The 27,712-nt window shown below is 37.8% G+C and overlaps 1 protein-coding gene across 11 annotated transcripts; it reads right to left on the bottom strand.

Annotated features, from left to right (window-relative positions):
• Positions 1 to 479: 479 nt before the first annotated feature.
• On the bottom strand, positions 480 to 27,673 carry Ppig (peptidylprolyl isomerase G). 11 transcript variants are annotated; one of them, XM_048425588.3, is made up of 15 exons: positions 27,536 to 27,670; positions 21,254 to 21,435; positions 19,216 to 19,244; positions 18,541 to 18,654; positions 18,378 to 18,452; positions 17,888 to 17,995; positions 16,031 to 16,075; positions 14,720 to 14,807; positions 13,210 to 13,239; positions 12,970 to 13,109; positions 8,857 to 9,064; positions 6,932 to 7,099; positions 5,211 to 5,298; positions 1,985 to 2,121; positions 480 to 1,814 (listed from the first exon to the last, which is right to left on the bottom strand). In XM_048425588.3, the coding sequence occupies exons 4-15, from the start codon at positions 18,599 to 18,601 to the stop codon at positions 713 to 715; spliced, it is 2,250 nt and encodes a 749-aa protein (XP_048281545.1). In that variant the 5' UTR covers positions 18,602 to 18,654; positions 19,216 to 19,244; positions 21,254 to 21,435; positions 27,536 to 27,670; the 3' UTR covers positions 480 to 712. The 11 variants fall into 11 exon arrangements, with proteins under 11 accessions (XP_048281545.1, XP_048281544.1, XP_048281543.1 ...); XM_048425587.2 differs by lacking the exon at positions 27,536 to 27,670 and adding an exon at positions 27,116 to 27,254; XM_048425586.2 differs by lacking the exon at positions 27,536 to 27,670 and adding an exon at positions 27,116 to 27,254 and having other exon boundaries at positions 18,541 to 18,618.
• Positions 27,674 to 27,712: the final 39 nt, after the last annotated feature.

The raw sequence follows: 27,712 nt of genomic DNA, 5'->3' as shown, positions 1-27,712 counted from the left end.
ATAAGTCTGATCTTCCAAGGTATCATTTCTGTCAAATGCTGTATAACAGCAACTCAAGCTCAACCTAAACTGAAAACAGCATTCATCTCATTGTGACAGCTCAGAGACACGGACAGTACTGAGAAACACGCTACAGCTGGAATTGCAAAGTGTAAGTATAAAGCACAAGGAAAGTAAGTAAAATACAAATAACTGTAAAATCAAGAGATGATTTACAATCCCATAAAGATCCTGCTTCTGTGTAATTGAAAGAAATTGCTGTAAGCCTATTTATTATAAATGCGAAACAAAACTTCTAGTGGTTTCTCAAGGGATTTTTATTAAAAAGCAAACTTGTCTAACAAAGTACTGCAACCAACAGATAAGCTTGTTTCCAAATGGCTGATTAAGCAAAGTAGGCTGCTATTGACTAATTGTTGCAACACAAAAATGAATACATAAAATAGTTTAACATAGCACACAATATTACACCAAAATGGTTTGTTTTCATTTCAAGTTTATTAAAACTTTGCAGTACAAATTATCCAGGTAGCAGATTATCAAAAGATCATCAACTCAATGAAGTCCACATTTAAAAAAAAGGGGAGGGGGAGACAAACATAAAAACAACCCCAAAACAATGAGAACAACAACAACAAAAAAAGAGATATAACAGTTAAGTCTCGAAAACTTAAAATTTGAGATAAGGAGGAAATAAGTGTACACAACTCACTCATCCACTTTTGTCTTCATCTGTTCCGGGGCTTGACTCATGATCACACTTTTTATTTTTGTCATGTACATGGTCATTTTCTTGACCCTTTGATTTTTGGTTTTCTTTTTCCACTGGAGATCTGGTCTTCTCTTCCTCCTGACTTTTCAACTCATTGTCCTGACTGCTCTGTTTTGGTTTTGACACTACTGGACTTTGATCTCTATCCGCCTTTTTTTCCCTGTTATTACTTGAGCTATTATGATCACGGTTTTTAGAGTACATTCTTTTTTCACCCTCAGAATTTTCTTTTCTGTGTGAACTTTTACTTTCTTGGCCTCTGTATTTTTCTTTGTTTCGGCTTTGACTTTCTTCTCTTTCTGAGCTCCGGGAATCCCTCCTTCTCCTCCTCCTGTCTTTACTTCTCGATCGTCCTGGAGTTCTTCGATCCCGGCTCCGCGACCTTCCTCTTCTCCTATACTCCTGTTCTCTGTACCTGTGGTACTCCTTGCTTCTGCTGCGATCTCTGTCATGGCTTCTAGAGCGCACTCTTCTGCTCCTGTCCCTGCTTCTGCTTCGCTCCCTCGTTCTACTGTTGTAACTGTGTTTACTTTTAGTTAGGTCGCGTTCTCTACTCCTAGACTGTGCACGTCTATCCTTTTCTTTACTTTTACTATGATCATGCTCATTGCTTTTTGATTCTACCTGTTTAGAATTCTCCTTGCTTCTACTCCTTTCCTGATCTTTCCCTTTAGAATCCAACTGTTTTTCTTTTTCTTTAATAGTCTCATGATCCCTGTCTTTACTTCTTGACCTCATCCTCTTGTCTTCATGTCTGTTATGCTTTGATTCTCTTTCCTTACTCTTGGATCTCTCTTTGCTCTTACTCCTGCTTTTGGATTTGCCTCTTTTCTTCACTTTGTTTTTATTATATTTATCATCTTTTTCTGAATTTCTTCTGATCTCTCTCTCTTTGCTTTCAGATTTATGGTCTTTAACTTTCTTTTCCTTTTCTATTTTTCTGTTTGGACTCTCAGACATGTGTCTGTTGTGATCGGTTACTTTTTTCTCTTTTACTCTAACTGGGCTCCTCTGATTTTCTTTTACTTCATTTAACTCGCTCCTAAAAAGTAATGGAAGAAAAGATATTTGGAAATATTAGGAAAAGAACAGCATAATTATACGCTACAATGCTACTGTGCTTTCTGTTCGGTGTACAGAAATAAAAGTGCTCCTAATAAAGTATTTGTACAGAAAAAAAATCACTCATTTGAAACAACATTTCAATCTTACTTATCCCCTTTGATCCATCTTTCACCACTTGACACCCTCATTCTTTGAGCTCTCTGCATTTCTTGTCTCCAATGTGGAGGAGTCTCACTTCGTCTGAAACGATCCCTTGATCTGGATCTGGAAGGAGTTCGATAACGCTTAAGAAAATAAAAGGGGGAAAAAGACCATATAAAAATTTAAGCGATACCATAGCTAAGATACATACTTATTTCTAGGTTGAAATAAAATGAATGAGGTTTCTCTGCTTTCTGAAATTGTTAAAATTACGAATGAGGGCTGGGCAGTGGTGGCCCACGCCTTTAATCCGAGCACTTGGGAGGCAAACAGATCTCTGTGAGTTTGAGGTCAGCCTGGTTTACAGATTGAGTTTTAGGACAAATCAGAACTGTTTCACAGAGAAACCCTGTCTTGAAAAATAAAATAAAACAAACAAAAAAAATTAAGAATGTGTAAGAATGTGTGCTTAGTATACATCAGACTCTACAATCAATCCTGAGCATAATCAACTGTCTCAGCTTTCAGGCAGAAAACAGGCAGAGAACCCGGAAATCATCTTACCATAAATTCTAAGTTAGACATATTACCACATCTTGCTAGGAACAGTCCGCTCATCTAGTGCTAGAATACTTGGTATAATAACTACTACAAATTCCCAAGTTCCTATTCGAATGTTACTTTCCAAGGCAAATATCATGAGAAGTAGAATAAACACAAAAGTCCCCCTTTACAACCAACATTTACTCAGTTCTTTCAATGGCTAACCACATTACCAAAGAAATAACAGTGAGCCAAGATATAGCAGATTTTGACCTCTGGGAACTTATAGAGTAACAGGAACAAAGTAATGGATACATAATCATATACATTAAACTACAACAAAATGATTATAGAAGGAGAAATGGTGCTTAAATAATCGAAGAGAGATCTGACACAGTTATAGGAATGTAGGAATGTGATCATGTAAAATAATAAAACCTGAAAATGAAGGAATGTTTTTGCTAAGTTACCTAGTATGAAGATGAAACAAAACATGGAAGATTATAAAAAAAACCTCTATACTAAAAGTTCTGGGGCAGAAGCAAACAGCATTATTTTAGAAACGATCACAAGACAGGCTAAAGCGAACAATTCCAAGAGAAAATAAAACTAGATGATACTGATAAAGTAAACAATGGTTGATTCTGTGAGGACTCAGTCTGTGGTTGATTAGTTTTTATTTATCGTAAAGTCAATAGTACATCAGTAACAGACATGCCCAATGCTTAAAGGGCTAGAAGAGATTAAACTTAAGGCCTTCTGCATACTAGGCAAATACGCTACCACTGGAGCTAAACCACAGCCCAGATGTGCACTTTCTGACTACCCTGACCTGATTAAATACACCATATGCCTTTTCCACTTCCGCCTCTCTTCATGATCATCCGGTAGGAACACTCAGAAACCAAAAAAAAAACATGCTTTTTGATTGAACTACTTTCTTTCTTTTTTCCAAGACAGGGTTTCTCTATAGCTTTGGAGCCTGTCCTGGAACTAGCTCTTGTAGACCAGGCTGGCCTTGCACTCACAGAGATCTGCCTGCCTCTGCTGGATTAAAGGAGGGCGCCACCACGGCTTGGCTGATTTAACTACTTTTATACTTGTGATGAATATTTTATAGTTTTAATTTCTAAAAGGACTAATATTGATGAATATAACTCACATGAACAAAAGTACTTTAGGATCTGCAATCATTTAAGGTTTAAGTTTAAACCAGTACTGATGAATAAAACAAAAACAAAACCAAACCTACCAAATACAAATTTGGAAGCCATTTATATTTGAGACAGCATTATGAGTAAAGTTTTATAGAAGCACATGCATGCAAGAGTAGTTAGGGAAAGAAATGACAGGTGCTGGCATAAAAAGTTACATAAAATACAAAAGGAAGGAAAATGACAATGATTTTGGGCTTTAGGGTGAAACAGATGAACAGGTGGTGGTCCTAGTCACTGTGAACAACAGCCTCAAGAGACACAAGATCTGAAGAGTAATTGCTTACGCTGAGATTTCTTGATGGTAAGTGTGAGGTGCTCCTTAGCCAAATAGACCTCTGGTGCCAAGAACAGATGGAACTATGAATTATCTGCCACCCATGAGACTAAAGAGCCTGTCTAAGAAGTACGCATTTTAAAATGAGCTAGAGCCTTGACACTAATTTATAAAGGTCATGGACATGATGCAAAATAGCAGTCTGAATTTAAGACAGATTGGCTTGAGAGAGAGGAAAAGATTAAAACATTATGGAGAGACTATTAGAAGGTGAGATTAAGTAATAACTGAAAAGATTCAATGGACTTTTTAAATTGAACCAACCAGACAAGAGGTGCTGTTTTCAACAGACTATAAAAGCGGGGGGGCAGGGGAGAGACTGGGTAAGAATCAAAGATATAAGATATAAAGTATAGCCAAGCTTCTAAAAAAAGTTTTGAAAGAAGTTATTTAAATTCCAACGGGAAAATTCATAGTTTAAAAAAAAAGAGAAAAGAAATGCAACAGTCAATTTTTATTTAGTGAGAGAGAGAAAGAAAAAAGGAAACAAAGAAAAATACAACAATCAATTTTTACTTGTGAGAGAGAGGAAGGAAGGAGGGAGGGAGGGAGGGAGGGAAAAAGGAAGGGAGGAAGGAAGGAGAAAGGAAGAAAGAAATGCAACAATCAATTTTTAGTCTTTGGCAAGAATAGACATATGATAGGTAAGAATTACCAAAAGTCAAAAAGACCCTTAATGCTCTGATTTCATTTTAATGTTATGCATTTCTGAGACATGGTCTCATGCTGCATCCCACGTTGGCCTGGAATTCACTATGCAGAGCAGGCTGGCCTCAAACACATAGTAGTCTTCCTGCCTTAGTTTTCTAAGGTATAAGCCACCACATCCATCTCAATCCCATTTTAAAATATGTAAATTTATAATCTCTTTTCAACTTAGAAGTATCAAGATATAAAAGTTACTGTAAGAAAGAGATATAATTCAAAACATGCATGTCTTCTATAGTTTTAATAACTTAAATAGTAAAATGGCACTTAACTATATTTTTAAAACATTCAATTCCTTTGCCCTTGTCGTGCTAGAGATCTGAAACTCAGCACTGTAAACATGTTCTGCAAGCACTCCAGCACTGAGCACTCTAAATTCAAAGAAAGGTAAATGCAGTATTATTAACATTTTTGACAAAGAATCACCTACCCTTGGTCCTCTTCCTTTAATTTTCCTGCCAGACCTAGTAACTAAGAATCGTCGCTGGTATGAAGTCGGCTGGGAGTTAGGTGGATTACTAGAAGCAAGCAAAGGGAAACATTACTTTTATAAAGAGGAAATCCTGAAAATATAGCTTTACTGATCTAAATGAATACATTTAATTTATAACTAAAAATGCTATCAGATCCCATTAAGCATTACCACCCTGAATGTTAACGTTCTTGGAAAGAAACAATTATTAGTAAAGTGAAACTAATTTGATAATGCTAAGGAAACTAATACATAATATCCCAGAGGGGTTCCAAAAGAGAGAGAGAGAAATTAAGACTATCTTATTGCAAAATGCTTTAAAATCTCCTATGAGCAATTGTGCATTAGTAAGATAACTTTGGAGAAATTAAACAACGTAAATTAGGCCGAGACAAGTTGGTCTGAATTGGCCAAATATTACAGTTCTGTGAAACTGAACTGATTTTAAATTATATATACAATTAGCTCATTAATAATACCCATGTAAGTGATACTTGGAAGATTGAACTTTAGTCATTCAAATAGCTTTTCTTTAATATTTGTTTCCTTAAAATCACTCAGCACTCAGGAGGCAGAGGCAGGCAAGAGTTCAAGGCCAGCCTGCTATACAGAGTAAGTTCCAGGACAGCCAGGACTGTTATGTAGAGAAACCCTGTCTTGAAAAACCAAAACAAACAAAAATTCTCTTCCTAACTAGTAAAAAATAACTCAATGAATCAAAATTATCTCAGCTTCCAAACTTTTATTTTTGTATAAACTATGAAAAGCATGGCATATTTTTGTACCATACTTGGAATTTTGTTATTTTAAAATTGTATTACTCATCATGATTAAGAAAGATTTCAATTTCTTTTTAATTTTTACATGCAATTACTTAAATGACTCATAAAAACCAATAGAATTGGTAATAATAAGATAGATTTATGTAGAAAAATATTCAAAATAGTTGAACTTCCCAACAAAAGTATAAAGTCAGTATAAATTACAGTATAAAGTCAGGTTAGAAAAACAAGCCTTTTCCCTCTAGACAAATATATAAAACAAGGTTAATTTTTCTTTTTCAGTGTGTTTGTTTGTCAATACATGTGCATGTAAATTCAGTTGCACCCATTTGTGTGGGTAGGTCCGAGGTCAACCTTGGGTCATTCCCTAGGAGACATTCAGCTTGTTTTTGAAACAGGGTCTCTAATTGACCAGTAGTTTAGCTCCTATGCTAGGCTGATTGGTAAGCAAAACTCAAGGGTTCATCCACCTTTACCTCCCCAGAACTGGGATCACAAGCATGCTTCTGTAACCAGCTTTTTTGCAGAGGTGTCAGTGATGGCACTAAGGTTCTCGTGCTTGTACGACTTGCAGGAGTCAATTCTCCCCTTAGATCAGAAAGGCCCAAGGGAAAACACACAATTGCTCTCCTTCTCTCTGCTTCCTTTTCCTTGACAACAGCTTCAGGAAAGTCTTTACTTGTAGAACGTATTTCCTCAAAATCTACTGGTAACCAGAGTCTTTTTTTTTTTTAAAGAAATTTATGTATGTATTGAGCAAAAAATAAATTTGATAGCATCTTTTTTCCTAATTAAAAAAGGATTTCACTGGGATAAGGCCACCATTTCAATACTGTCAAAAAAGAAAACTTGTATGGTACTATATAACAATATTATAAAATAGACACATTCACATACCACTCTCTTTCTCTTTCTCTCTCTCTGTTTTTTCTTTCCTTGTCATCAGCTTTAGGAGGACTTTTTCTCATTAGGAATCTATTTTCTGGTATAGGAGGGATCTCTTCAGGACGGACGGTAGACTGGGGCTGTGCATCAAGGTTTTCCGCTTCACTTTCACTAGATGGGCTTAACAGGTAAAGTCAAAGTAAGTTACATTTGGCTATTATGAACCTACCTAAAATTTCCAGTTGTTAGCATTGTTCTCTTTTTAAATTACACTTTCAGTTAGTGTGTGTATAAGTATGCATGCTATGGTGCCCACGTGGAGTTGAAAACAACCTGCAGGAGTCAGTCCTCCCTTTCACTCTGAGTCCAGGATAAATTCAGGTCAATAGGCTTGGTGGCAAATGCCTTTACATGCTGAGCCATCTCATCAGTCCAGCAGTTCTTTAATATCAAAAGACGTATATCTGCCCCTTTTAAAGATGTGATCATGTGGCAAAAATAAATAAATGAATGAATAAATAAATAAAATTCTTCCTCATTCCCCAACAAATCAACCAGCCAACTCAACTAAACAAAAATCCATTTGCTATCAAATTCTATCTTTCTAAAAGAAAGATCTAAATAAACTATGGGACCCTGTAGGCAATATATTCTGATAAATTTAAAATACAGGGTAGGGGCTGGCAATGTGGTTCAGTGGTGAAAAGCACTGGCTGCTCTTCCAGAGGGCACAGGTTAAACAGGCAGTACCCACATGGCAGCTCATAACCATCTGTAACTCTAGTTCCAGGGGATCTGAGCCCCTCTTCTGACATTCATGGGCACAGCATGCAAACACCTATAGACATACAATTAACAACATTATTTATATAAAATAATACAGGCTAAAGAAATCTGTCACTTTAGAGATAACAGGTATAATTAAGTTTAAACACATTTCAAACAAAACAGAAAATAAAGTAGTAACTGAATCATCTGCTCTCAATCTATATACACTGCTATCAGGGCAGAGATATAAAAAAGGACCTGTCTATGTACTGCTACAAAGTAAGGGACATAACTGCGGGTTTACTGTAATTCAAAACTATCTCACAAATTTCTTCAAAATAAAAAATCCAAATCCAGAATGATGTTGTGCACCTGCAACCATTGCTAGTTGGGAGGATGTAGTCTAACAGTTTCCTCTGAGATTCAAACATTCCATCCTGCAGGAAGCTCCTTAAGCAGGAAAGTAACCACCAACTCAAAATAGCTTCAGTAAGTCTCTGAAACTGACAAGATTGACTGGGCCCTCCCTGCATGAGTAAGCAGAGCCTTGCTGCAAAGAAGACTCTGAGAAAAGACAAGCTGCAAAAAGATTCTCAGACCATACCAGCTACCAGAAGCTGCAAAAACTGGCCGAGAGGCCTGGAAGAGGTTTAGATGAACTGAGGCAAAAGACTCTCTCCGAACTGCTGAGCTGCCTGCAGGCTGTGCAGTGTGCTTCACATTCCCAGCTTTGGGAGCTGTCACCTATGCTGGGGTGGGTTTTGGTGATATGGCTGTCTTTGAGTAATTTCTGCTTCTGTATGTAACCTCAATACCACTCACTAGTTCACCAAGTTGGACTCTGGTGGTCTCCAGACTCTGGTCTGTTGTGGGCTCCCTATCTGGGGTGATTAAAGGTATGTGCAGGCGTGTGTGTTGTATCTCCCTAGGGAAAGTTCTTTCACACAACAATGGAGAGGGTAAAAGGACTATGAATTTGAAACCAGACTAAAATAAAAAATAAAAGCCCTGTAACAAAAAACCAAAAGCTTCATTCCACTGGGAGAACATAAAATGAACTGAGAGTTATTGTTGCATGATCTCATGACACTGGTATAAAACCTACTTTAATGTTTTTATATAAAATAACTTAAAAAAATCTTTATAGACAATATTAGGATTGTAAAGACCTCTTCTTGCTTTTCTTTCGCTTCTTCTTTTCCTTCTTATGTTTCCGGGAATTTTTCCTATGTTTCTTTTTTCTTTTTCGGGATTTTTCTTCAGAAGCGCTTTCAGAATCCGAAGACTCTGATGAGGACTGAGAATCACTTGAGCTCTCTGAATCACTGGACGATGACGACGATGAGGACTTATGCCTTTTCTTTTCTTCTTTCTTAACTTTAAAAACAAAAAGATTCCAATGAGTAATTTTTAGGCAAACTTACTAAAAAAAGATTTTCTACAGATTTTTATTAAGGTCAGTATTAGGTTATTTTGTTCATCCAGTCTTCTCAACTCAGTCAGAACTCAGTGTTTGAATCCAGATTTTCAGATTCATGAGCCAAAATTCTATTAAGCCAAAGTACTTCTGAAAATAAACAAGCTCCAAAATCAAAACCAAGTTGATTTTAAGAAACACTTGAATAGAAAATTTTTAAGCAGAGTAACACCTAAGATTCTCCAGTTTCTAATGCTATCGTTTTCCACTTCTATTTCTGAGACTGGAGGTAGTACCAGAAAAACATCACTGTGTCAACATAGGAAGGGATGTTTCACTGGCATTAAGCTTAAACATCCATGACTGAAAATTCCTCAAATAAATAGAAACACAGGGGGCTGGAGAGATGGTTCAGAGGTTAAGAGCATTGCCTGCTCTTCCAAAGGTCCTGAGTTCAATTCCCAGCAACCACATGGTGGCTCACAACCATCTGTAATGAGGTCTGGTGCCCTCTTCTGACCTGCAGGCATACATGCCAGACAGAATATTGTATACATAATAAATAAATAATTAAAAAAAAATAAATAGAAACACAACTTTAACTGAAGCACAATCTCATAATCAGAAATAATTTATCAATAATAAATGTTTTAAGTCTCTACAAAAAAGTCTCAAGTTGAAATTTTAATTTGATTAGGGAATCTCTTTTTTTGTATCATGATCTGGTTGGTGACCTAAAACAAAAACCCTGGTATAAGGATGGATTTGAAAATACGTACTCAGGCCAGAAATGGGTCAAACAAATACACTTAATGGGGAATTTCAGTAAATTAGCAAACATTAAATAAATACTTAAATCCATTAGTACACTGTGGTATTGATAAATTAAAATATAAATAAATCATTCAGCCTTTCCAATATGATTTCTATCAATTAACAAAAGGATGCTGTTCTTTATCAGAACAGTTCCAGGAGTAAGTGACAAAGGAACTATTGTAAGAATATCTTTTGGCAATTCCTAATGAGGCACTGAATGAACACCAATTGCAGAGCAGAGAGAAATCAACCCTATGTGACTTCTAGTCTCATAAAAAAACAAAACACAAAACAAAACAAAACAAAACAAAACACCTGGGGGTGACGGGGCATGACACAAAACAAAGCTGAATCTAATCAGTTTTCTAGGTTGACACATAAGCACAAAACTATGTAAAGTACAGTTATAAGAAATATTACATGAAAAATTGAGAGCTCCTGTCCTCAAATGAGCCTACACCTCAACTTCCCAAGTAACTGGGACTAATTATGCCTGCCACAAACTAACAAAAAAAAAAAAAATCCAGCCTTTACAACCAATCTCAATGTTAAACCTTATTTGAGTCCAGATTAAAAAAAACAACAACAAAATTATTATTGATCCAACAGATCTGAATGAACATTGCCAAGTTTTAGATAAATAGGAATATGTGTGTAAAATTATGGCACAAGCAATCTTTATAAAGAGTCACTTCTTAGGAGAAAAAGCAAAATTGTCTGTTGATAAAATGTACATCTGGAATTTGCTTCAAATAGGAAAACAGTTGAGAGTAATGACTCATACATATCTATGAGTTTGAGTCTAGCCTGGCAATACAGCCAAATCCTGCCTTAAAATTACAGGTTGGTCATCCCTTCATGATAAAGGTCTTGGAGAGAGCAGGGATACAAGGAACACACCTAAACATAATAAAGGCAATACATAGCAAGCCAACAGCCAACATCAAACTAAATGGAGAGAAACTCACAGAGATCCCACTGAAACCAAGAACAAGGTTGTCCACTCTCTCCATATCTATTCAATATAGTTCTTGAGGTCCTAGCTAGAGCAGTAAGACAACAGAAGGAGATCAAGGGGGACACAAATCAGAGAAGAAAAAGTCAAACTCTCACTATTTGCTGATGATATGATAGTTTACATAAGCGATCACAAAAATTCTACCAAGGAACTACAACTATAAACATTTTCAGTAATGTAGCAGGATACAAGATTAACTCAAAAAAAAAATCAGTAGCCCTACTGTACACAGATAATAAAAGGGCTGGGAACGAAATCAGAGAAACATTATCCTTCACAATAGCCACAAATAGCATAAAATATCTCGAGTAACTCTAACCAAGCAAGTGGAAGATTTGTATGACAAGAACTTTAAATTGCTAAAGAAAGAAACTGAAGACACCAGAAAGTGGAAAGACCTCCCATGCTCTTGGGTAGGCAGAATTAACATAGTAAAAATGGCAATCTTACCAAAAGCAATCTACAGATTCAATGCAATGCCCATCAAAATCCAAGCAAAATTCTTTACAAACCTCGAAAGAACAATACTCAACTTCATATGGAAAAGAAAAAAAAAACCAGGATAGCCAAAACAATCCTGTACAATAAAAGAACTTCTGAAGGTATCACAATCCCTGACCTCAAACTCTACTACAGAGCTACAGTACTGAAAACAGCCTGGTATTGGCATAAGAACAGACAGGAGGACCAATGGAACCAAATCAAACATCCAGATATCAATCCACACATCTTCGAACACCTGATCTTTGAGAAAGAAGCAAAAAATATCAGATGGGAAAAAGAAAGCATATTTAACAAGTGGTGCTGGCGTAACTGGATATCAGCATGTAGAAGAATGAAAATAGACCTATATCTATCACCATGCACAAAATTCAAGTCCAAATGGATCAAAGACCTCAACATAAAGCCAGCCACACTAAACCTCATAGAAGAGAAAGTGGGAAGTACACTTGAACACACTGGCACAGGAGACCAGTTTCTAAATATAACCCCAGCAGCACAGATACTGAGAGAAACAATTAATAAATGGGACCTCCTAAATTGAAAAGCTTCTGTAAAGCTAAGGACACAGTCAATGAGACAAAACAAAAGCCTACAGAAAGGGAGAAGATCTTCACTAACCCCACATCAGACAGAGGTCTGATATCCAAAATATACAAAGAACTCAAGGAACTGGTCATCAAAAGAACAAATAATCTAATAAAAAAAAATGGAGTGTAGACCTAAACAGAGAACCGCAACAGAGGAATCTAAAATGGCTGAAAGACACTTAAGGAAATGTTCAACAATCTTAGTCAGCAGAGAAATGCAAATCAAAACAACTCTGAAATTCCATCTTACACCTGTAAGAAAGGCAAAGATCAAAAACACTGATGAAATTATCAGAAGTAGTATAGCTTATACTTTTTGTATGTGCCTATAAAGTTATTCAGTCAAGTAAGGGTCACTTAGTAAGTAGACAAGATTATGCATAAGCAAAATTTCCTAAAATATCATGTGCACTAGAACAAATGCACATTTTCAAAACAAGCATTCTAGCAGATGTGACCTATATTAGAATGTGAAACAGAGGTTGAACAGGGCGTGTTGATGCTTCTTATCCTTAAACCCATCACCTGTGTGTGTAAATCTCTGTGAATAACAGGCCAGCCAGGGCTACACAAAGAGATCTAACCTCACCCCTCGCCCAAAGAGGTTGAAGAAAGTAGTAGAGAATAATTATCTGCAGAGAACCTACAAAATGATAAACATTGTGCAAAATTCTTTCCAAGTATAATTTACTTACTGTATATTGTAGTTATGGTACCTTGTATATTGGCTTCTGAGAAACCATAACTGAAGTTGTGCTGACATAGACACATATGTGCAGGAATACACGCATACAAATTAGAAAAATAACAGCACAAAATGTAACTAATCCCACAAAAACTTCATGCTTTATATACACTTCATTAAAAATTTTATGCCAAAGATTTAGAATCTTTCTGCTTATTTGAACAAGAATTCCCTAAAATATGGTCCTGTTCTTACCTTTGGATTTCGGGATCAGCTCTCCACAACTGAGTATCCGCACCTCAGCAAAAGGTTTGCTAGCAGCATCTGTCTTCTGGTTTTCAATCTCTCTCACAACTTCTTGACCAGAGATTACTTGCCCAAAAACAACATGATGCCTAGAGTGTTAGGATGTCTAATTAAAAACTTCTTACTTTAATAGCAACAAAGTTGTGAAATATTAAAATATGTTGTAAAATATTAAAAAAAAAACTTTACCCATCTAAATGAGGAGTTGGTTTCGTTGTTCTTTCGGAAGTCATCAGATATAAGAATAAAAAACAAAGAGACAAAGTTAGTATCTCTAAAAAGAAAAACAGTGCATGGAAACAAGAAATTACACAGCAGAACCTCATGAGTGCAAAGGATTTTCCACACAATTAAAAAAAACACTTGTTCTGAATATAAAAGCAGTGACTACTTATTATTGACCTGCATGTAGTTAACATTTGGTATTATTTCTATCCACCTGTATTTCATAAATATAACTGGGTTTCTTAAATATTCCTGGTTGTATGATGTTCTATTGTAGTGATATTACCAAAATTTATCAGATCATTCTACTAGCTTACGGGCTTAACAACAGTGCTTTTCACCCTAACATTTAAACAGTTACAGTGGAGGATATTAGAGGAATTAAGGTGGGAACAGTCACTGTTTGTGGCCCTGAAATGTATTTGTTGAACTGGTATAGAAACAAACAGTCTTAAGTCTCATACATTTAAAAATTAACTGCCAATATTTAACTGTGGATTCTTTTGCATGAACATCTGAGTTCCAGACCTCTCGGAGTATCTAAAAATCATGGTACCTAGCACACAGAGTATGTGACTAGTGTTCAGTGTTCCTGCTTAGAGTCCATGTTCAAACAAGTTTACTTATGAAACTGTTTACTTATGGATTACCAGGCAATCTGTGATATAAAGCAAAATTCTGTGTTGAAGAAAAGTAGTGTTAAAACAGGTCAAATCCAAATAAGAACATAATGGTACATATACTGGGGGAAGCTAAGATGGAGGATAACTTGAACCCAGAAGTTCAAAGAGCCTTGAGCATGAGATTCTTTCAAACCAACCTCACCTAAACCTAAAGCATTTTTTGTTCAATGAAAATTTTGCAAGCACTGCCCTCACCTCCTTTTTATTCCCAAAGTCAAACTTAAAATGATGTATTTAGAAGCCTGGTACGTAGTTATATACCAGAGGCACAAAATCTCTCACAACTAGAGAAGTCCTTGTTGTACAGTATGAGCTTGATCTCTAGCACCCACACAAAAAGCTGGGTATAGCTGGGTATAGCTGGGTGGTAGTGGCACACACCTTTAGTTCTAGCAGCCGGGGGCAGAGAGAGGCTGAACTCTGTGAGTTTGAGGCCAGGCTGGTCTACAGAGCAAGTTCCAGGACAGCAGTGCTACACAGAGAAACCCTGTCTTAAAAAACAAAACAAAACAAAAAATCCCAAAACAACAAAACAAAACAAAACAAAAGAATGCCAGGTTCAGTGGTGGATGGTGCCCAAGTTAGAAGAATACCCAAGTTTGTCCTCTGACAGGAGAAATGCCATTAAGCCACCTCTCCTACTTTCTTGGCGAGCTCTACCCATCTGAGATCTTTAGTAACAGGTTCTACTATCCCCCTTAGTAATGCTTTGTTTCACCTCTCTTACAATCTTTCTCTTATAAGGGCAATGAGGAAGTCTAGAAGAGATATTTTAGACCTTAAATACTTACATGAAGAACTGTGAGCCATTTGTATCCTTCCCTCTGTTGGCCATTGATAAGAGAAATTCTTTGTTGTGTTTAACAGCAAAACTTTCATCTAAAGAAAAGAAAAATTTTCAGTTATGTTAGAAGCATAAGCTCCAAAACACTTATTTTAGAGGTTGGCGAGATGGCTCGGTGGTTAAGAGATTTGTTGTACAAACATGAGGACCCAACTATGTAGAAAACCAAATTGACTATTGCACACCTGTAACCCCAGTGCTGTGGGAGGCAGTAATAGAACTGCTGGGGCTTGCTGGCTGGTAGTTTAGCTTAAGGCTACGTGACAGACCCCGTCTAAAGGAGTGAGGTAGAATGACAGAGGACCTGATGTCTTCCTCTATTCTGTACACATGTGCAAATGTTCCTATTTGCTACACTTGTACACATTCATCACACTCAAAAATCATTTTTCACTCCTGTTCACAACAGAAATGTTCCTGTTTGTTTATTTGAAAAAAGGTCTTATTATTTAAGCCAAATTGGTCTCCAAATCCTTCCTCAGCCTCCCCAATGCTGGCATTACAACCACTGCTACCATGCCTAGCTGGAAGTGTTCATTACTGTCAAACAAAACACAAACAACAAAGGTCACGAAGGAAGAAAGAACCAATTATGAACCTAATTTTTTCCTCTGTATATTTTTAGATTTAATACTAATTTTTCCTACCTGGCATAAAGGACTGAACTCAGTGTCTCATGCATGCTAATCAAGCACACTATCACTGAGTCTAAAGTACTTAAAATTTCTATGCCTTGCTTGCCTATCATGTACAAGGCCTGGGATCTGATCCCAGCACTGTACTAAAAATAAACAGCAATACAGTAAGAGAGTACAGAAAGGAGTCCTTTACAATTTATCCATTTCATTGTGAGCATGGATAAACATCAATCTAGACTCATTAACTTCAACTTCACCATAGCAGTATTTACTTCAATGGAAAGAACTTGTCTTCCAATCCTTGATTAGAGAATGCAAAAAAGTAAGCGAAATTTGAGACAATATTCTCCTGAATACCAAAGGTGAAACATAAAAACCATTAAGTTATTTCTATTTTTCTGCTTTTTTTTTTTTCAAGGTCCAGACCTACTGTAACCCATAATGAGTGAAAAATACTAAAAGTAATTTAGTGCTCTTCCGGAGGACCCAGGTTCAATTCCCAGCACCCATATGGCAGCTCACAACTGTCTGTTACAGGGGATCTGACAACTTCACACCAAATCACATAAAATAAAAGTTAAATAAAAAAGAAAAAAATAATTTAGATGTAAAAATTTTACCTTCAAAGAATCCTCCATAAATAGATTCTCCTCCTCTTCCATTCCCTAGAAATGAAAAAAAAAAATCACTCTTAGATCTCAGGATATTAAATTCAGTCAAACACTTCTCATCAATTCTGAATCAATAACACCCAAAGGACCATAACAAATTATAAGACATCAATACAATGCCAATAACAAGATTGGAAACTGCCTTTCTCCTATGATACTACAGAAAGAATGTGACAAGTCGCCAAGCTGTGGTGGTTAACACCTTCACTGAGTTCCAGGACCACTACAGAGAAACCCTGCCCCCTCCAAAAGCCAGGTAGTGGTAGTGCATGCCTTTAATTCCAGCACTCAGGAGGCAGAGGAAGGAGAATCTCTGTGAATTCGGAGGCCAGCCTGGTCTACAAGAGCTAGCTTCCAGGACAAGCTCCAAAGCTACAAAGAAACCCTGTCTCGAAAACTGAGGGGAAAGAAAGGGGGAGGGGTTGCTGAAGAGAGAGCTCCAGTGGTTAAGAGCACCGGGTTCAATCCCCAGCACCCACATGGCAGTTTACAACTGCCTTTCTAACACCAGTTCCAGGGGATCTGACACCCTCACAAAGACATGCAGGAAAAAACAACAATGCACATAAATAAAAATTAAAGAACAATTAGTATGTTCTTTAAAACTAACCAAAACTGACAAGCCTAAGATTCATGGAAAGACCAGTGAGATGGTAAAGGTGCCTGTCATCAATCTGACAGTCTGTGGGACCCACATGGTGGAAGGAGAAACTTTACCCTGCAAACTGTTTTCTAACTCCACATACCATAGCACACCAGCACCCACAATAAACAAATGTTAAAAAAAAAAATCTATGGGGAAAAGATCTGTCAAGTGAGTATACAAGTCTCTTAATAAAATGACATTTTTTCAAAATGTCCTTAAAAATATTGTTTTTCCAGGTGATGGTGGTGCACACCAGCACACAGGAGGCAGAGGTAGGCAGATCTCCATGAGTTCAAGGCCAGCCTGGTCTACAGAGCTAGTTTCAGGACAGGCTCCAAAGCTACAGAGAAACATAGATAAAATTGGAAAACAACAACAACAACAACAACAACAAAAACAAACAAACAAACAAAAAACAAGAGAGTACATCAAGCTGTGCAAAAGTCAAATCCATATGACAGATTTAGAGACTATAATGTTTGTTTTGTGTTCAGAAGCAAACCCGTGAAATTAATTCATGCAGAGATACAACTGGTCCTGAGGCACAGCTGAGCGGCATCTAACTTGCACGGACAAGTCTGGACTTATTCCCTAGCACTGGAGTAAAAGGTGAAATTCCCTTCTCTGTTTTCATCTTTTCTATATTTCTGTGAGTATTGCTATGTACTTCACCAGACTTCAATGGAGTAAGAAAACCAAACTAAAACTTCCATATGGAGCTGAAAAAAATGGCTTGGCAGTTAAAAGCATACTGTTCTCATAGGATCCCTGAGTTCGGTTCCCGGTTCCCTCGTCAGGCAGCTCACAACAGTCTATAACTTCAACTCTAGAGGATCTGACACCTTTGGTCTCTTCAGGCACTTGCACTCAGGTGCACATGCCACCTGTACAAACATAGTTAAAAACTAATAAAGAAGTCATAAAAATAAAAATCCTTTATGGGCTGCAAGACTGCTTATTGGAAAAAGGGCACTCACACTTCCAAGTACGACAACCTGAGTTCAATCCTTAGAACCCAAATAGTAGAGAAGACTGACTCTTAATATAAATTGTTTTCTGGTTTCCATGTCCTGTTCAACATGCACAACAAAAAACACCAAAACCTTTATGTTAACCAAAACATAAATATGTCTTTTCTTCTGTGGGACTCAAAGTCTCACCTTCACTGAAGTCACCACCCTGAACCATGAAATCCTTGACAACTCTGTGAAAGAGACAGCTCTTGTAATGTAATGGCTTCTGAGTTGATTTCCCTGTCCCCTTTTCACCTGGAGAAAGAAACATTCATAGGTCAATGAGAAGAAAAGACCGAAGTACTACAAAAGCCTATATTTTTTCTGGAGAACACAGAAATCAATCACAAATAAATCCCATTACAGCTAATATTTATTTAGTTGGTTAGTTAACTTGAATTTTTGAACCCAGGTCTCAGTATGTAACTCAAGCTGGCATTACACTCACAACACTCATCTCAGCTTCCCAAGGGCTGGGTCTAAAGAAGTACAAATCACACCTTGCATATGGCCCAGACTGGCCTTGAATACATGCTCTTGACTCAGCCTGGGTTCTGGCATTTTATGTATTCATCCACATGCAGGTCTCACAGCTCATTTCTAAGAATTATTAGGACAATTGAAAATGAAAACAAACCTGTACAAAGACAACGAAAATTCTCACACGTTTTGGGACATACATCAGAAAATAATTCAAAGACAACTCTTCCAGCTGAAAAAAAAGGTAATTGGTTTAAATTTCTTGATTACAATTTTAAAGACTAGTATGAAAATGTTAATTAAAACATTAATATTCTTACCAGGTTGATTATTAATTGCAATGTCAAAAAAACATCGAGGACGCTGGACCTTTATTCCCATGGTTCCAACACTTCAGTCTGTAAGTGTATATGATACAGTTTCAGGCAAGCAGACTAAAATAGCAAAGATTTTCCATTAACATATAAAAGTCAATTCTACTGCACGTAAGTTAACAAATGCTATTTGAATTTATTTTCCATTTGTTTCCATTGGGTAACTCATGACTTTTAGAGATTAGACTGTACTTTGAGGAAAATAAAAAAGACTTTAAAAGATTAAGGCCCAGTAATTACTGGCAGGAGTCGTGCTAATCTCTATTATTCCAATTTTAGTAAATGTGCTCCTGAAGAGAGCATAATCATTATAATATAATAAATTTCTTTTTTGGTTTTTCGAGACAGGGTTTCTCTGTAACTTTGGAGCCTGTCCTGTAACTCTGTAGACCAGGCTGGCCTCAAACTCACAGATATCCACCTGCCTCAGCCTCCTGAGTGCTGGGATTAAAGGCGTGCGCCAGCACCTCCAGTCATCATTCTAATATAATAAATCTCTATTTTACCAACCAAAGACAGAGTGACACCCATAGAGAAAACTGTACTGAGTATGTATAACTAGTGAACAGAATATGAACATTGTTTTTAGGCTGGGGGGAAACAATAAAAAACAAAACCCACCAAGGACAACCGAGCCAATCCTTTTGCTCCTAGGAAACAAAAAATAAGAGCTCTAATTAAAATGTGAGATAGTATGGAAAAATATTCAAATTTCCCAACAAAACCAAAATAAATCATCTACGAAGAAAAGTAAGAGGTTTTTGTTTCTGAGGCAAAATCTTACTCTATAGCTCTGGCTAACTTGGTACTCACTATGTAGCGCAGGCTGGCCTCAAATTTGAGGCAATCCACCTGCCTCAGTCTCCCCAGTGCTGGGATGACAGGTGTGTACCACTACACCTGATCTGGAAGGGTAGTATTTCAATGATACTAATATATGGTAGATAGAATTCTGACCAAAAGTACATTAAATTTTACATGAGGCAACTTGTGATCAAGAGGAACAAACAGCCTATGACAGGCACATACTAATGTGTGAAATACCATGTAGACAGCTTTACCTACACAGCAAGTACCTTTTACTTGACATTCTTCTTGTAAACCATTGATTTTTAAGGACTTAAAATGTCCAATTATATATAATATTTGGTGGGGAATGACACAGTAAGGTGAAGAGCAGATGAAACAAAGCCAGCAAGTACTGAATAACAGCCAAACTAACAGACCACAAAACGATCATTTCATCTGCTCAAAAAAGACTAAAACACATTTGCTTTTATTTAAATTATCACAACAAGATTTCTAAGGTGCCTCAGCAAACAATCTATGGCAATTCATAGTAAGCAGAACCCTGAAAATATTGTTCCTTTTGTCTTTTTTTTTTTTTTTGTGCTGGGTACATGCAACCCAGGCCTCACACATAGTACTTGAATCTACCACTGAGTTATACCTCTGCATACCTTGGCAGAAATTTTTATTGAGACAATAGTAGATCACATCTGTTACAGAAAATAACTGAAGGATGGGCATGCATGGTGGCACAACCCTTTATTCCAAACACTGGGGGACTAAAGTCAGGATAATATAGTGATAGCCTGTCTTAACATAGTGATTGTCTTAAAAAAAAAAAAAAAAAAAGAGCTACTACCCTTTAATTCCACCACTCAGGAGGAAAAGGCACGTGGATCTCTGTGAGTTTAGGACTAGCCTAGTCTACATGGTTTTGCAAAACACCCAAAGCTACATAATGAGACCCTGTCTCAAAATAAAACAAAAACATTTAATTTTTAACAATGGTGACACAAAAGATGGCTTATATACTATGCCTCTAAAGTTATTAAATGGAGTTGAGAGATAGTAGAGTGGTTAGGAGTACTTAGCTGCTTTTCAAGAGAACTGACGTTTGAATTCCAGAATTCGTATGGTGGCTCATGACCACCTGTTAACTCCAGTTCAAGGGGACCTAAAGCCCTCTGTGACCTCTACGGACACTGCACACACATGGCGAACACACATATATGCAGGCAAAACACCCACACATATAAAATGTTTAAAATAAAATTACTAAGACGCTATTACTAATCATCACTGAAGACTTAACAATTGCTAGTTATAAATAGGGTATGTTTCCTCTATATTTACTCAAATATTACTTAATAAAACCTAAAGTCTGAAACAGTAAGACAAATACTTAACCAATCTCATTTTTTCGAGAAAAAGATGACTAAGATAGAAATTTTAAATTAAATTAGGAATTAAAGAAAAATTGATTCCATAAAAATTTCAAAAAATTGGTCATTCATTTCTGTGCTCTCAGCACTCCAGAGGGTCTTCTGTTTAAAACAAATAACAAGATCCATTTCAGGAGGAAAAAATTAATCACCAACTGTCTCAGAATATGATCAAATCTTTTGTGAATATATATTTGCCAAAAATTTGCTTAGCCTGAATGAATTACAGCTAATATCATAAACCCATATTTGAATTTTTCTGAAAAATAATTACCACACCAGGCACAGTGTCCCATTTATGTACAGCAGTCAGCATATACTGCTCCCATTAGATGAAATGCATGTTCTAGTTTCACCTCATTTCCATCATTGCTTATGAACTATAACCACATATCATCTACTTGATGTTATAAACTCACTTCGCCTACCTGACTTCCACAGAAACTTGAGTGACACTGAATTTACTTATTTATTTTCTTATTAGAGATTTTTTTTTTAAGGCAGGGTCTCCCAATGAAGCTCAGGCTAAACTTCAACTTTCAATCCTCCTGCTTTCACCTCCTGAGTACTGTGATTACAAGAGTGCACCATGAGACCTGGCATGGAAATACTTTTAAAATAAGAAATAAAATCAGTAAGCTCACATACACACAAAACCTAGTTATACAAATACATGCAAAATCCTAACTATAACTGTTACCATTTGTATTACATTTTATTAAGTGTTTATTAATCATTTTGCATGTCACCAATAAATAATATTTACAAAACAAAATGTTAAACTTCCTCAAATATATTTAGAAACATCAGTGAGTGGTCACAAAACAGATTTCCATATTCACCCTAATGGGTCTTTAAGCTGAAAGTATATAGGCAATCAATTATTAACCAGTATTTTAATTAGGTAATAAGTAATGTAGTGACTTTATCACATTCAAAGAGTTATCTAAAGTTTCAGAGTCAGAATTACATTGAGTCTCACTCTTAAAGGAACAGACAGTGGATTTAAAATCATTTTTTAAAATGATTAAGATGTCAACCAAGTCTTTCTCTGCACCTTCTATTCTTCTGGTTATGTGTTCCTTAAGATTCAATTTGGCGGGGCTGGAGAGATGGCTCAGTAGCTAAGAGCACCAGCTGCTTTTCCAGACCTGGGTTCAATCCCCAACACCCACAAGGCAGCTAACAACTGTAACTCTAGTTCCAGGAGATCTGGTATCCTCACACAAACATACATGCAAGCAAAACACCAATGCACAATAAAAAAAAAAAAATCAGTTCAGCCACAGTACTCTGGGAACTCACTCTACAAGATGAATGGTCCTTCCTCAGTGAAAATTATAAACTCGTCTATAAATTCCACTAAATTAAAATCTTTCTTTTTTTTTTTGGACTGGTTTCACAAAATTTTTTTCTTAAAAATTTTGAGACACAATCTCCCACAGTTGTCAAAGATGGCCTGGAATATACTCTTTTGCCTACCCAAGCCACAAACTTAGAATACTCCTGACTCAGTTTTTCAAGTACTTGAAATTATAGGCTTGTGCTACAAGTCCCTACTAAAACTTTGTCTTCTACACAAAGCACAATGCCTGGGCCAGGAACTTCATCATCAAATAGAAAGAATGTTAGTTAATGCAAATATGCCTAAAAGCGCTTGTGTTCTGTTGTTAGCTTTTATTTTTTTGTTTTCATTTTTTAAAAATAATTTATTTAATTTTATGTGCATTAGTGTGAAGGTATCAGATTCTCTGGAACTGAATTACAGACAGGTGTGAGCCATATGGGTGCTGGGAATGTTTGAACCTGGGTCCTCTGGAAAGACAGCCAGTGCTCTTAACCACTGAGCCATCTCTCCAGCTTTTGTTTTTTTTTAAAGATCGTTTTATGTAACCTGGGCTGGCATCTAATTTACTATGTAGCTTGAGAATGACATTAAACTCTTGATCCTCCTGCCTCCACCTCCTAAATGCTGGAGTGACAAGTGTGTACCAAAACCCCAAACAGAGTCTGTGTTTTCTATAGCCTGCACTGCTCTCTCCTTATATATGTGTGCTTCTCACAGAAGGTACTGCTATTACTGACTCTCCCAGGGTCCACCAGTAATAATCCTATCAGTCTGTACCGCTAATGAAATTGAGTCTGCTCCCTGCATCTTTGTATTGGGATGCTCTCTGTTAAAGTGCTTTGTTGTTGTTTTACCATTTCTTTCCTTTCTCACTTCTTCAGCTCAAAACCTGATAACAAGAAAAATAATATGTTCTTATCAGCTAGGCTTATTTTTTAAAATTTATTATTTCTTGTTGTTTTGAGACAGGGTCTCTTTATGCAGCTCTGACTATTCTGGAACTTGAGTTGACCTAGAACTTAGAGATCCACATGCCTCTGTTGAGATTAAAGGTGTGCAACACCACATCCTGCATCTGCTACGTTTGTTGACAAGTAACAACTTTCTTATAGGACTCAGGTAAGTTAAATTAATTAAAACTATTCCAGATCTTTAAGACTGTGTCTTTTATATATGCACTTTTTAAAAATCATGGCACTTTATAAACCAAAAAGAAAAACAACACACTATTTCATTTACAATGACAATTGTGGAAGGGCAACTACTCTTTGTTACCATGTTCTGTAAGACCTTAATGGCATAAAACATTGCATTTACAAGCAGTACACTTAAAACTACTATCTCCTTTTTTTGACATTCTAAAAGAGAAATATGTTAAATGTGGTGGGTGGGATACATAAAAATGAAATGCCATTCACAGAAAAATTCTGGATATCAATGTAATGACCTAGAAATTTTTAATATTTTTAAAGTAAAATTTAAAATAACTTAAATAACTCACTAAAAAAACTGAACAACTTTTTAAATGTAGCACATTTAAAAAACTTTATCTTGTTTAATCTATAGTGTATAAATTATGGTATTGGTGAAAAATATGTACAGGGACTTCTTGTGGGATAATATAGTCTTGTACACTGCAAAGATTTGTCACTCGTATTGGTTTAATAAAACGTTGATTGTCCAGTAGCCAGGCAGGGAGTATAGGCAGAGCAACCAGACTAAGAATTCTGGGAAGAGGAAAGTTAGAGACAGACACCACACAGATGCAGAGGATACAAGAGGAGAATGCTTTACTGAGAAAAAGTACCAAGCCACATGGCTAAACATAGACAAGCATTATGGGTGAATTTAAGTCATAAGAGTATAAGAGTTAGCTAGTAATAAGTCTGAGCAATAGGCCAAACAGTTTATAATTAATGTTAAGTATTTGTGTGTTTAGTTGGAACTGAACGGCTGCAGGACCGGGTGGAATAGAAACTTCTGTCTATAGGGACTGGTGAGTTGATTAAGCTATTATGGGCACTTGTTACTCTTACAGAGGACTAGGTTCAATTCCCAGCACCCACATGGTGGTTGATCCAGGGGATCTGGAGTGCCAGGTAATCTAACATACTCTTCTGGGGCACCAGGCACACATGTGGCATGCATATATACATGCAGGCAAAACACTCAATGCACATAAGAATTCTAAAAAAAGAAAATTATGTGCATATAAACATAAAGCCAATACTCTAACTGCTGATTAGTGCCACATTGTAAACAAGTTTTCAGAAACATTAACATCTAGTAATGAGTACCATTATTTTGTGTTTTCCACATTACTTTGACATTTTTATTACATTTATTTATTTAGTAGGGGGAGGGCACATGCAATGCACATGTGTGTAGATCAGAGGACAACTTAGGTTTTTCTCCTTCTACTATGTAGGTCCCAGGGATAGAACTCAGGTCCTTAGACTTGGAGGTTTTTACCTGCTGAATCATTTTCAGTCTTCTAAATTACTTCTATGATTACTTCCAAGGAGGACTAAGTTTTGAATACAAAGAGAAGAGAACCTTTGGTACAGTTTTGATATTTTTAAAAAATTTAATTAAATTTTGAGAATTCTATACAAAGTATTGCATTTAAAAGTTTCTATCTTTCCCTCTCCATGTCCTCCCAAAATTTCTCTCAAACCATAACTTCTGTATTATTGTTATACACATACCCCACTGACTGCGTTCAGCGTCGCTTATATGTGCATATGTTTCAGGACTATTTGGGGCTCATCTCTGAGGACAACTTACTCTCCCTCTCTCAGCAGCCATCAATTGCTAGTAATTCTTCATCTAGGGTTAGTCTTCTGAAATTTCCCCATCCATACTGGCATGTCAGTTGGGGCTGCTATCATGCAGATCTTACTTAGACAGTAATACTGGAGATTTCTTGTTGTTGTTTCTTACATTAATCTTTCCTATCAGGTCTAGAAGACACTATCTTGAAGTTTAAATACTGTCCTCCAAAGATCAAATGTTAAAGGTTTGGTTGCCAGTCTTTAGGATTACTGGGAGATGGTGGATCTTTTAGGAGATTGGGACTAACGAAATAAAGTTGGGTAACTGGAGGGAGTTCCTGAAGGTAGTTTTGGGACAGCCCCTCCACCTTCTGCTTCCTGGACTCCAAGAGGAAGACATTTTGCTTTACTGTGTATTCCCCACCATGTAATGCCTTGTCACAAGCCCAAAAGCAATCAGTCAGCCATGGACTGAAACCTCCACAACTGGGTAAAAACATATCTCTTTCTTAAAAAAGATACCTGCAAGGGAATTAATTACTCTATCATTCATACAGGCATCTTTAGCTCCCTCTTAAAAGTATTCACATGGATCAAATAATAAATGAAAATTAACTCAAAACATTTGCATACACTTATGAATGTATGCACTGCTGATGAATTAAGTAAAACAAGTCAACAACTTATCAGGAAAGACACCTATGTTCTTCCAAATAGTACTGTTCTCTTTAATGTCTTTGATGTACTCAAACCACTGGCAGCTGAAACACAACACTTAAACAGGCATTCTGGAAACTGGGGGCTTAGTGTGTGGCCAGTGATCCAGCACTTGTCTCACAGTTGGTATTGAATCCATACACACAAATACAAGGACATGGGCTAGGAATACAGCTCAGTGTGGTAGAGTACTTGCCAACAATGCCACCAATCCAAAACAAAGCATGAAATTTTCCCTATCAGTAAAACACCACGTTCCAATTAAAGTAGCTTTCTCTTAATATTTAAGTACAAAATACTGCCTGGAAATCTCAAGGTCCAAATTTTGGCTTATAGAAAGAAAAAACAGTTTTTGCAGAAGCCACATTCACTCCAATCCACCTAGGGAGCAAGCCCGACAATCCAATCAATTCAAATAAGCATTAAAGCAACTGTTAAGCCATTAAACAGGAACGTAAACTCTTATAGAAATAATTACAACCCATGTATTAAAATTAAAGAGTGGGGTCCGTCAGTCCCTAAGAAAATGATTTGTTTGTTTGAGATAAGAGTCTCATCAAGTTGTTCAGGCTGGCCTTGAACGATGACCCCTTTCTTCTTGAGGGTGGAAATATGAGCGTTTTGACACTATATCAGAAGTTAAACTTTTAGGTTTGTTTAAGAGAAAAAAAAACCTATAGAAGCAGCAGCCATTCTAAGTATCTGTGCAATTTCTGGATTTGATGGCAGTCTTTTAAAACTTGTAAGACGTTTACTCTTCCAGTACCTCTTACAAAAGAGCAATTACTCGTCAGCATTCTTTACACAATGCGGGTGACACAAACCCAAGCATGTATTTTATCCTTTCCGGTCTTAGCTTCTGAAAGTTAATATGGAACTTCCGTATTTCCAAAACAGTCTAATATTTTTTAAACGTACGGTGACCAAAAACAAACAAACAAAAAGACCCTCGCATTGCACCGAATGCGCTCGTGCTAAGGGGGAAAGCAAGCGGCGTGCGCAAGGTCGGGCTTTTGTCAGGTTTCCCAAAACGATTAGACACGGCAGGCGGCTAACGTTGACTCTCTTCGACATCAGAGTAAAAAACAGCAGGGCCCAAAGCAGGACGTTACTCTGAAAGGCGAAGCGGCTCAGAAACCATCTTCTAAACGGAACGCTCCTCCCCAAAGGCCCGGCCGCCGCCAGCTGCTCGGGAACGTGGGAAAACTTCTAGAGAGCGAAGGCTAAGAATCCGCGCTTAAGTTTTAGGAGAATCCTTAACATCAGAGGCCTGTGTCACTTAGGCACGCACGACCGCCGCTGTCCCTACTGGAGGAGAAGGTCGGAGGACGGCAGCTCGCTGTCGATTTTATTCCCGGGGAACTCTGGCTCTGCGCCCGTCCCTCCCTAACCCTAACCTGACAGGCCCTCGCGCGGCGCCTCCCAGTCCCCCACGCACATGTCCCACCTACCGTAGCGCAGCAGCGCTCGGTCTCCCGGTGGGGAAGCAGCATCCAAAACGCACCTAGCTCCCGGGAGCCGAGGCCGCCGTCGCTGCCGCCATATTACAGCCTGTGCGGCAAAATGCGTCAGGGAGGAGGTGTGCGCCGAGCGGGGAGGGCGGGGGCTGGAGAGGAAGAGCGCTTTTCTGCGCCCCGGGGCTCGACTGCCAGTCGTCCCGGTCGCCACGGGACCGCAGGCCGCGCCGCAGTCCCCGGGGCCACCCCTCGGCGCCCCAACAGCCCGGAGACCTCGGCGGAAAGACGGTTACCTCGGCTCGGCCGCCCGCCCGCCCGGCGCGGCTCCGCCCCTCGCCCTGGGCCCTTCCCGCTCTCGTACCCGGGAACCGCCGCGAGTGACGCCACGCCGACGGACGCCTTCGCGCCTCTCACCTGCACCGCCACCGGAGTCTCGTCTCCCGGCCCGGCTCCGTAAAGCGCTTCAAATCTACCGCCGTCAGGAAAGGCGCTAAAGCCCACTAACCGCCTCCCTCCCCCACGGCCCAGTCCAGGCGTGGAGGGAAAGCGTCGCGCCGGAAGTGCGTCAGGGCTGGGGTGAAGGCGTCTCCC

Source organism: Myodes glareolus, chromosome 21 (assembly GCF_982192425.1).
Source record: "Myodes glareolus chromosome 21, mMyoGla1.1, whole genome shotgun sequence".
Classification (NCBI taxonomy): domain Eukaryota; kingdom Metazoa; phylum Chordata; class Mammalia; order Rodentia; family Cricetidae; genus Myodes; species Myodes glareolus.
The sequence above is the reverse complement of the archived record's forward strand: the minus strand, read 5'-3'. Positions and strand labels throughout refer to the sequence as shown.

Coding starts and splice junctions, on each gene's coding strand:
- Ppig (XM_048425585.2), bottom strand. CDS start 18,601: ATGGGAATAAAGGTCCAGCGTCCTCGATGTTTTTTTGACATTGCAATT. Junction 13,240..14,719: donor AATGGCTCACAGTTCTTCAT/GTAAGTATTTAA, acceptor GACTTCCGAAAG/AACAACGAAACCAACTCCTC. Junction 2,122..5,210: donor TTAAAGGAAGAGGACCAAGG/GTAGGTGATTCT, acceptor TATTTTCTTAAG/CGTTATCGAACTCCTTCCAG.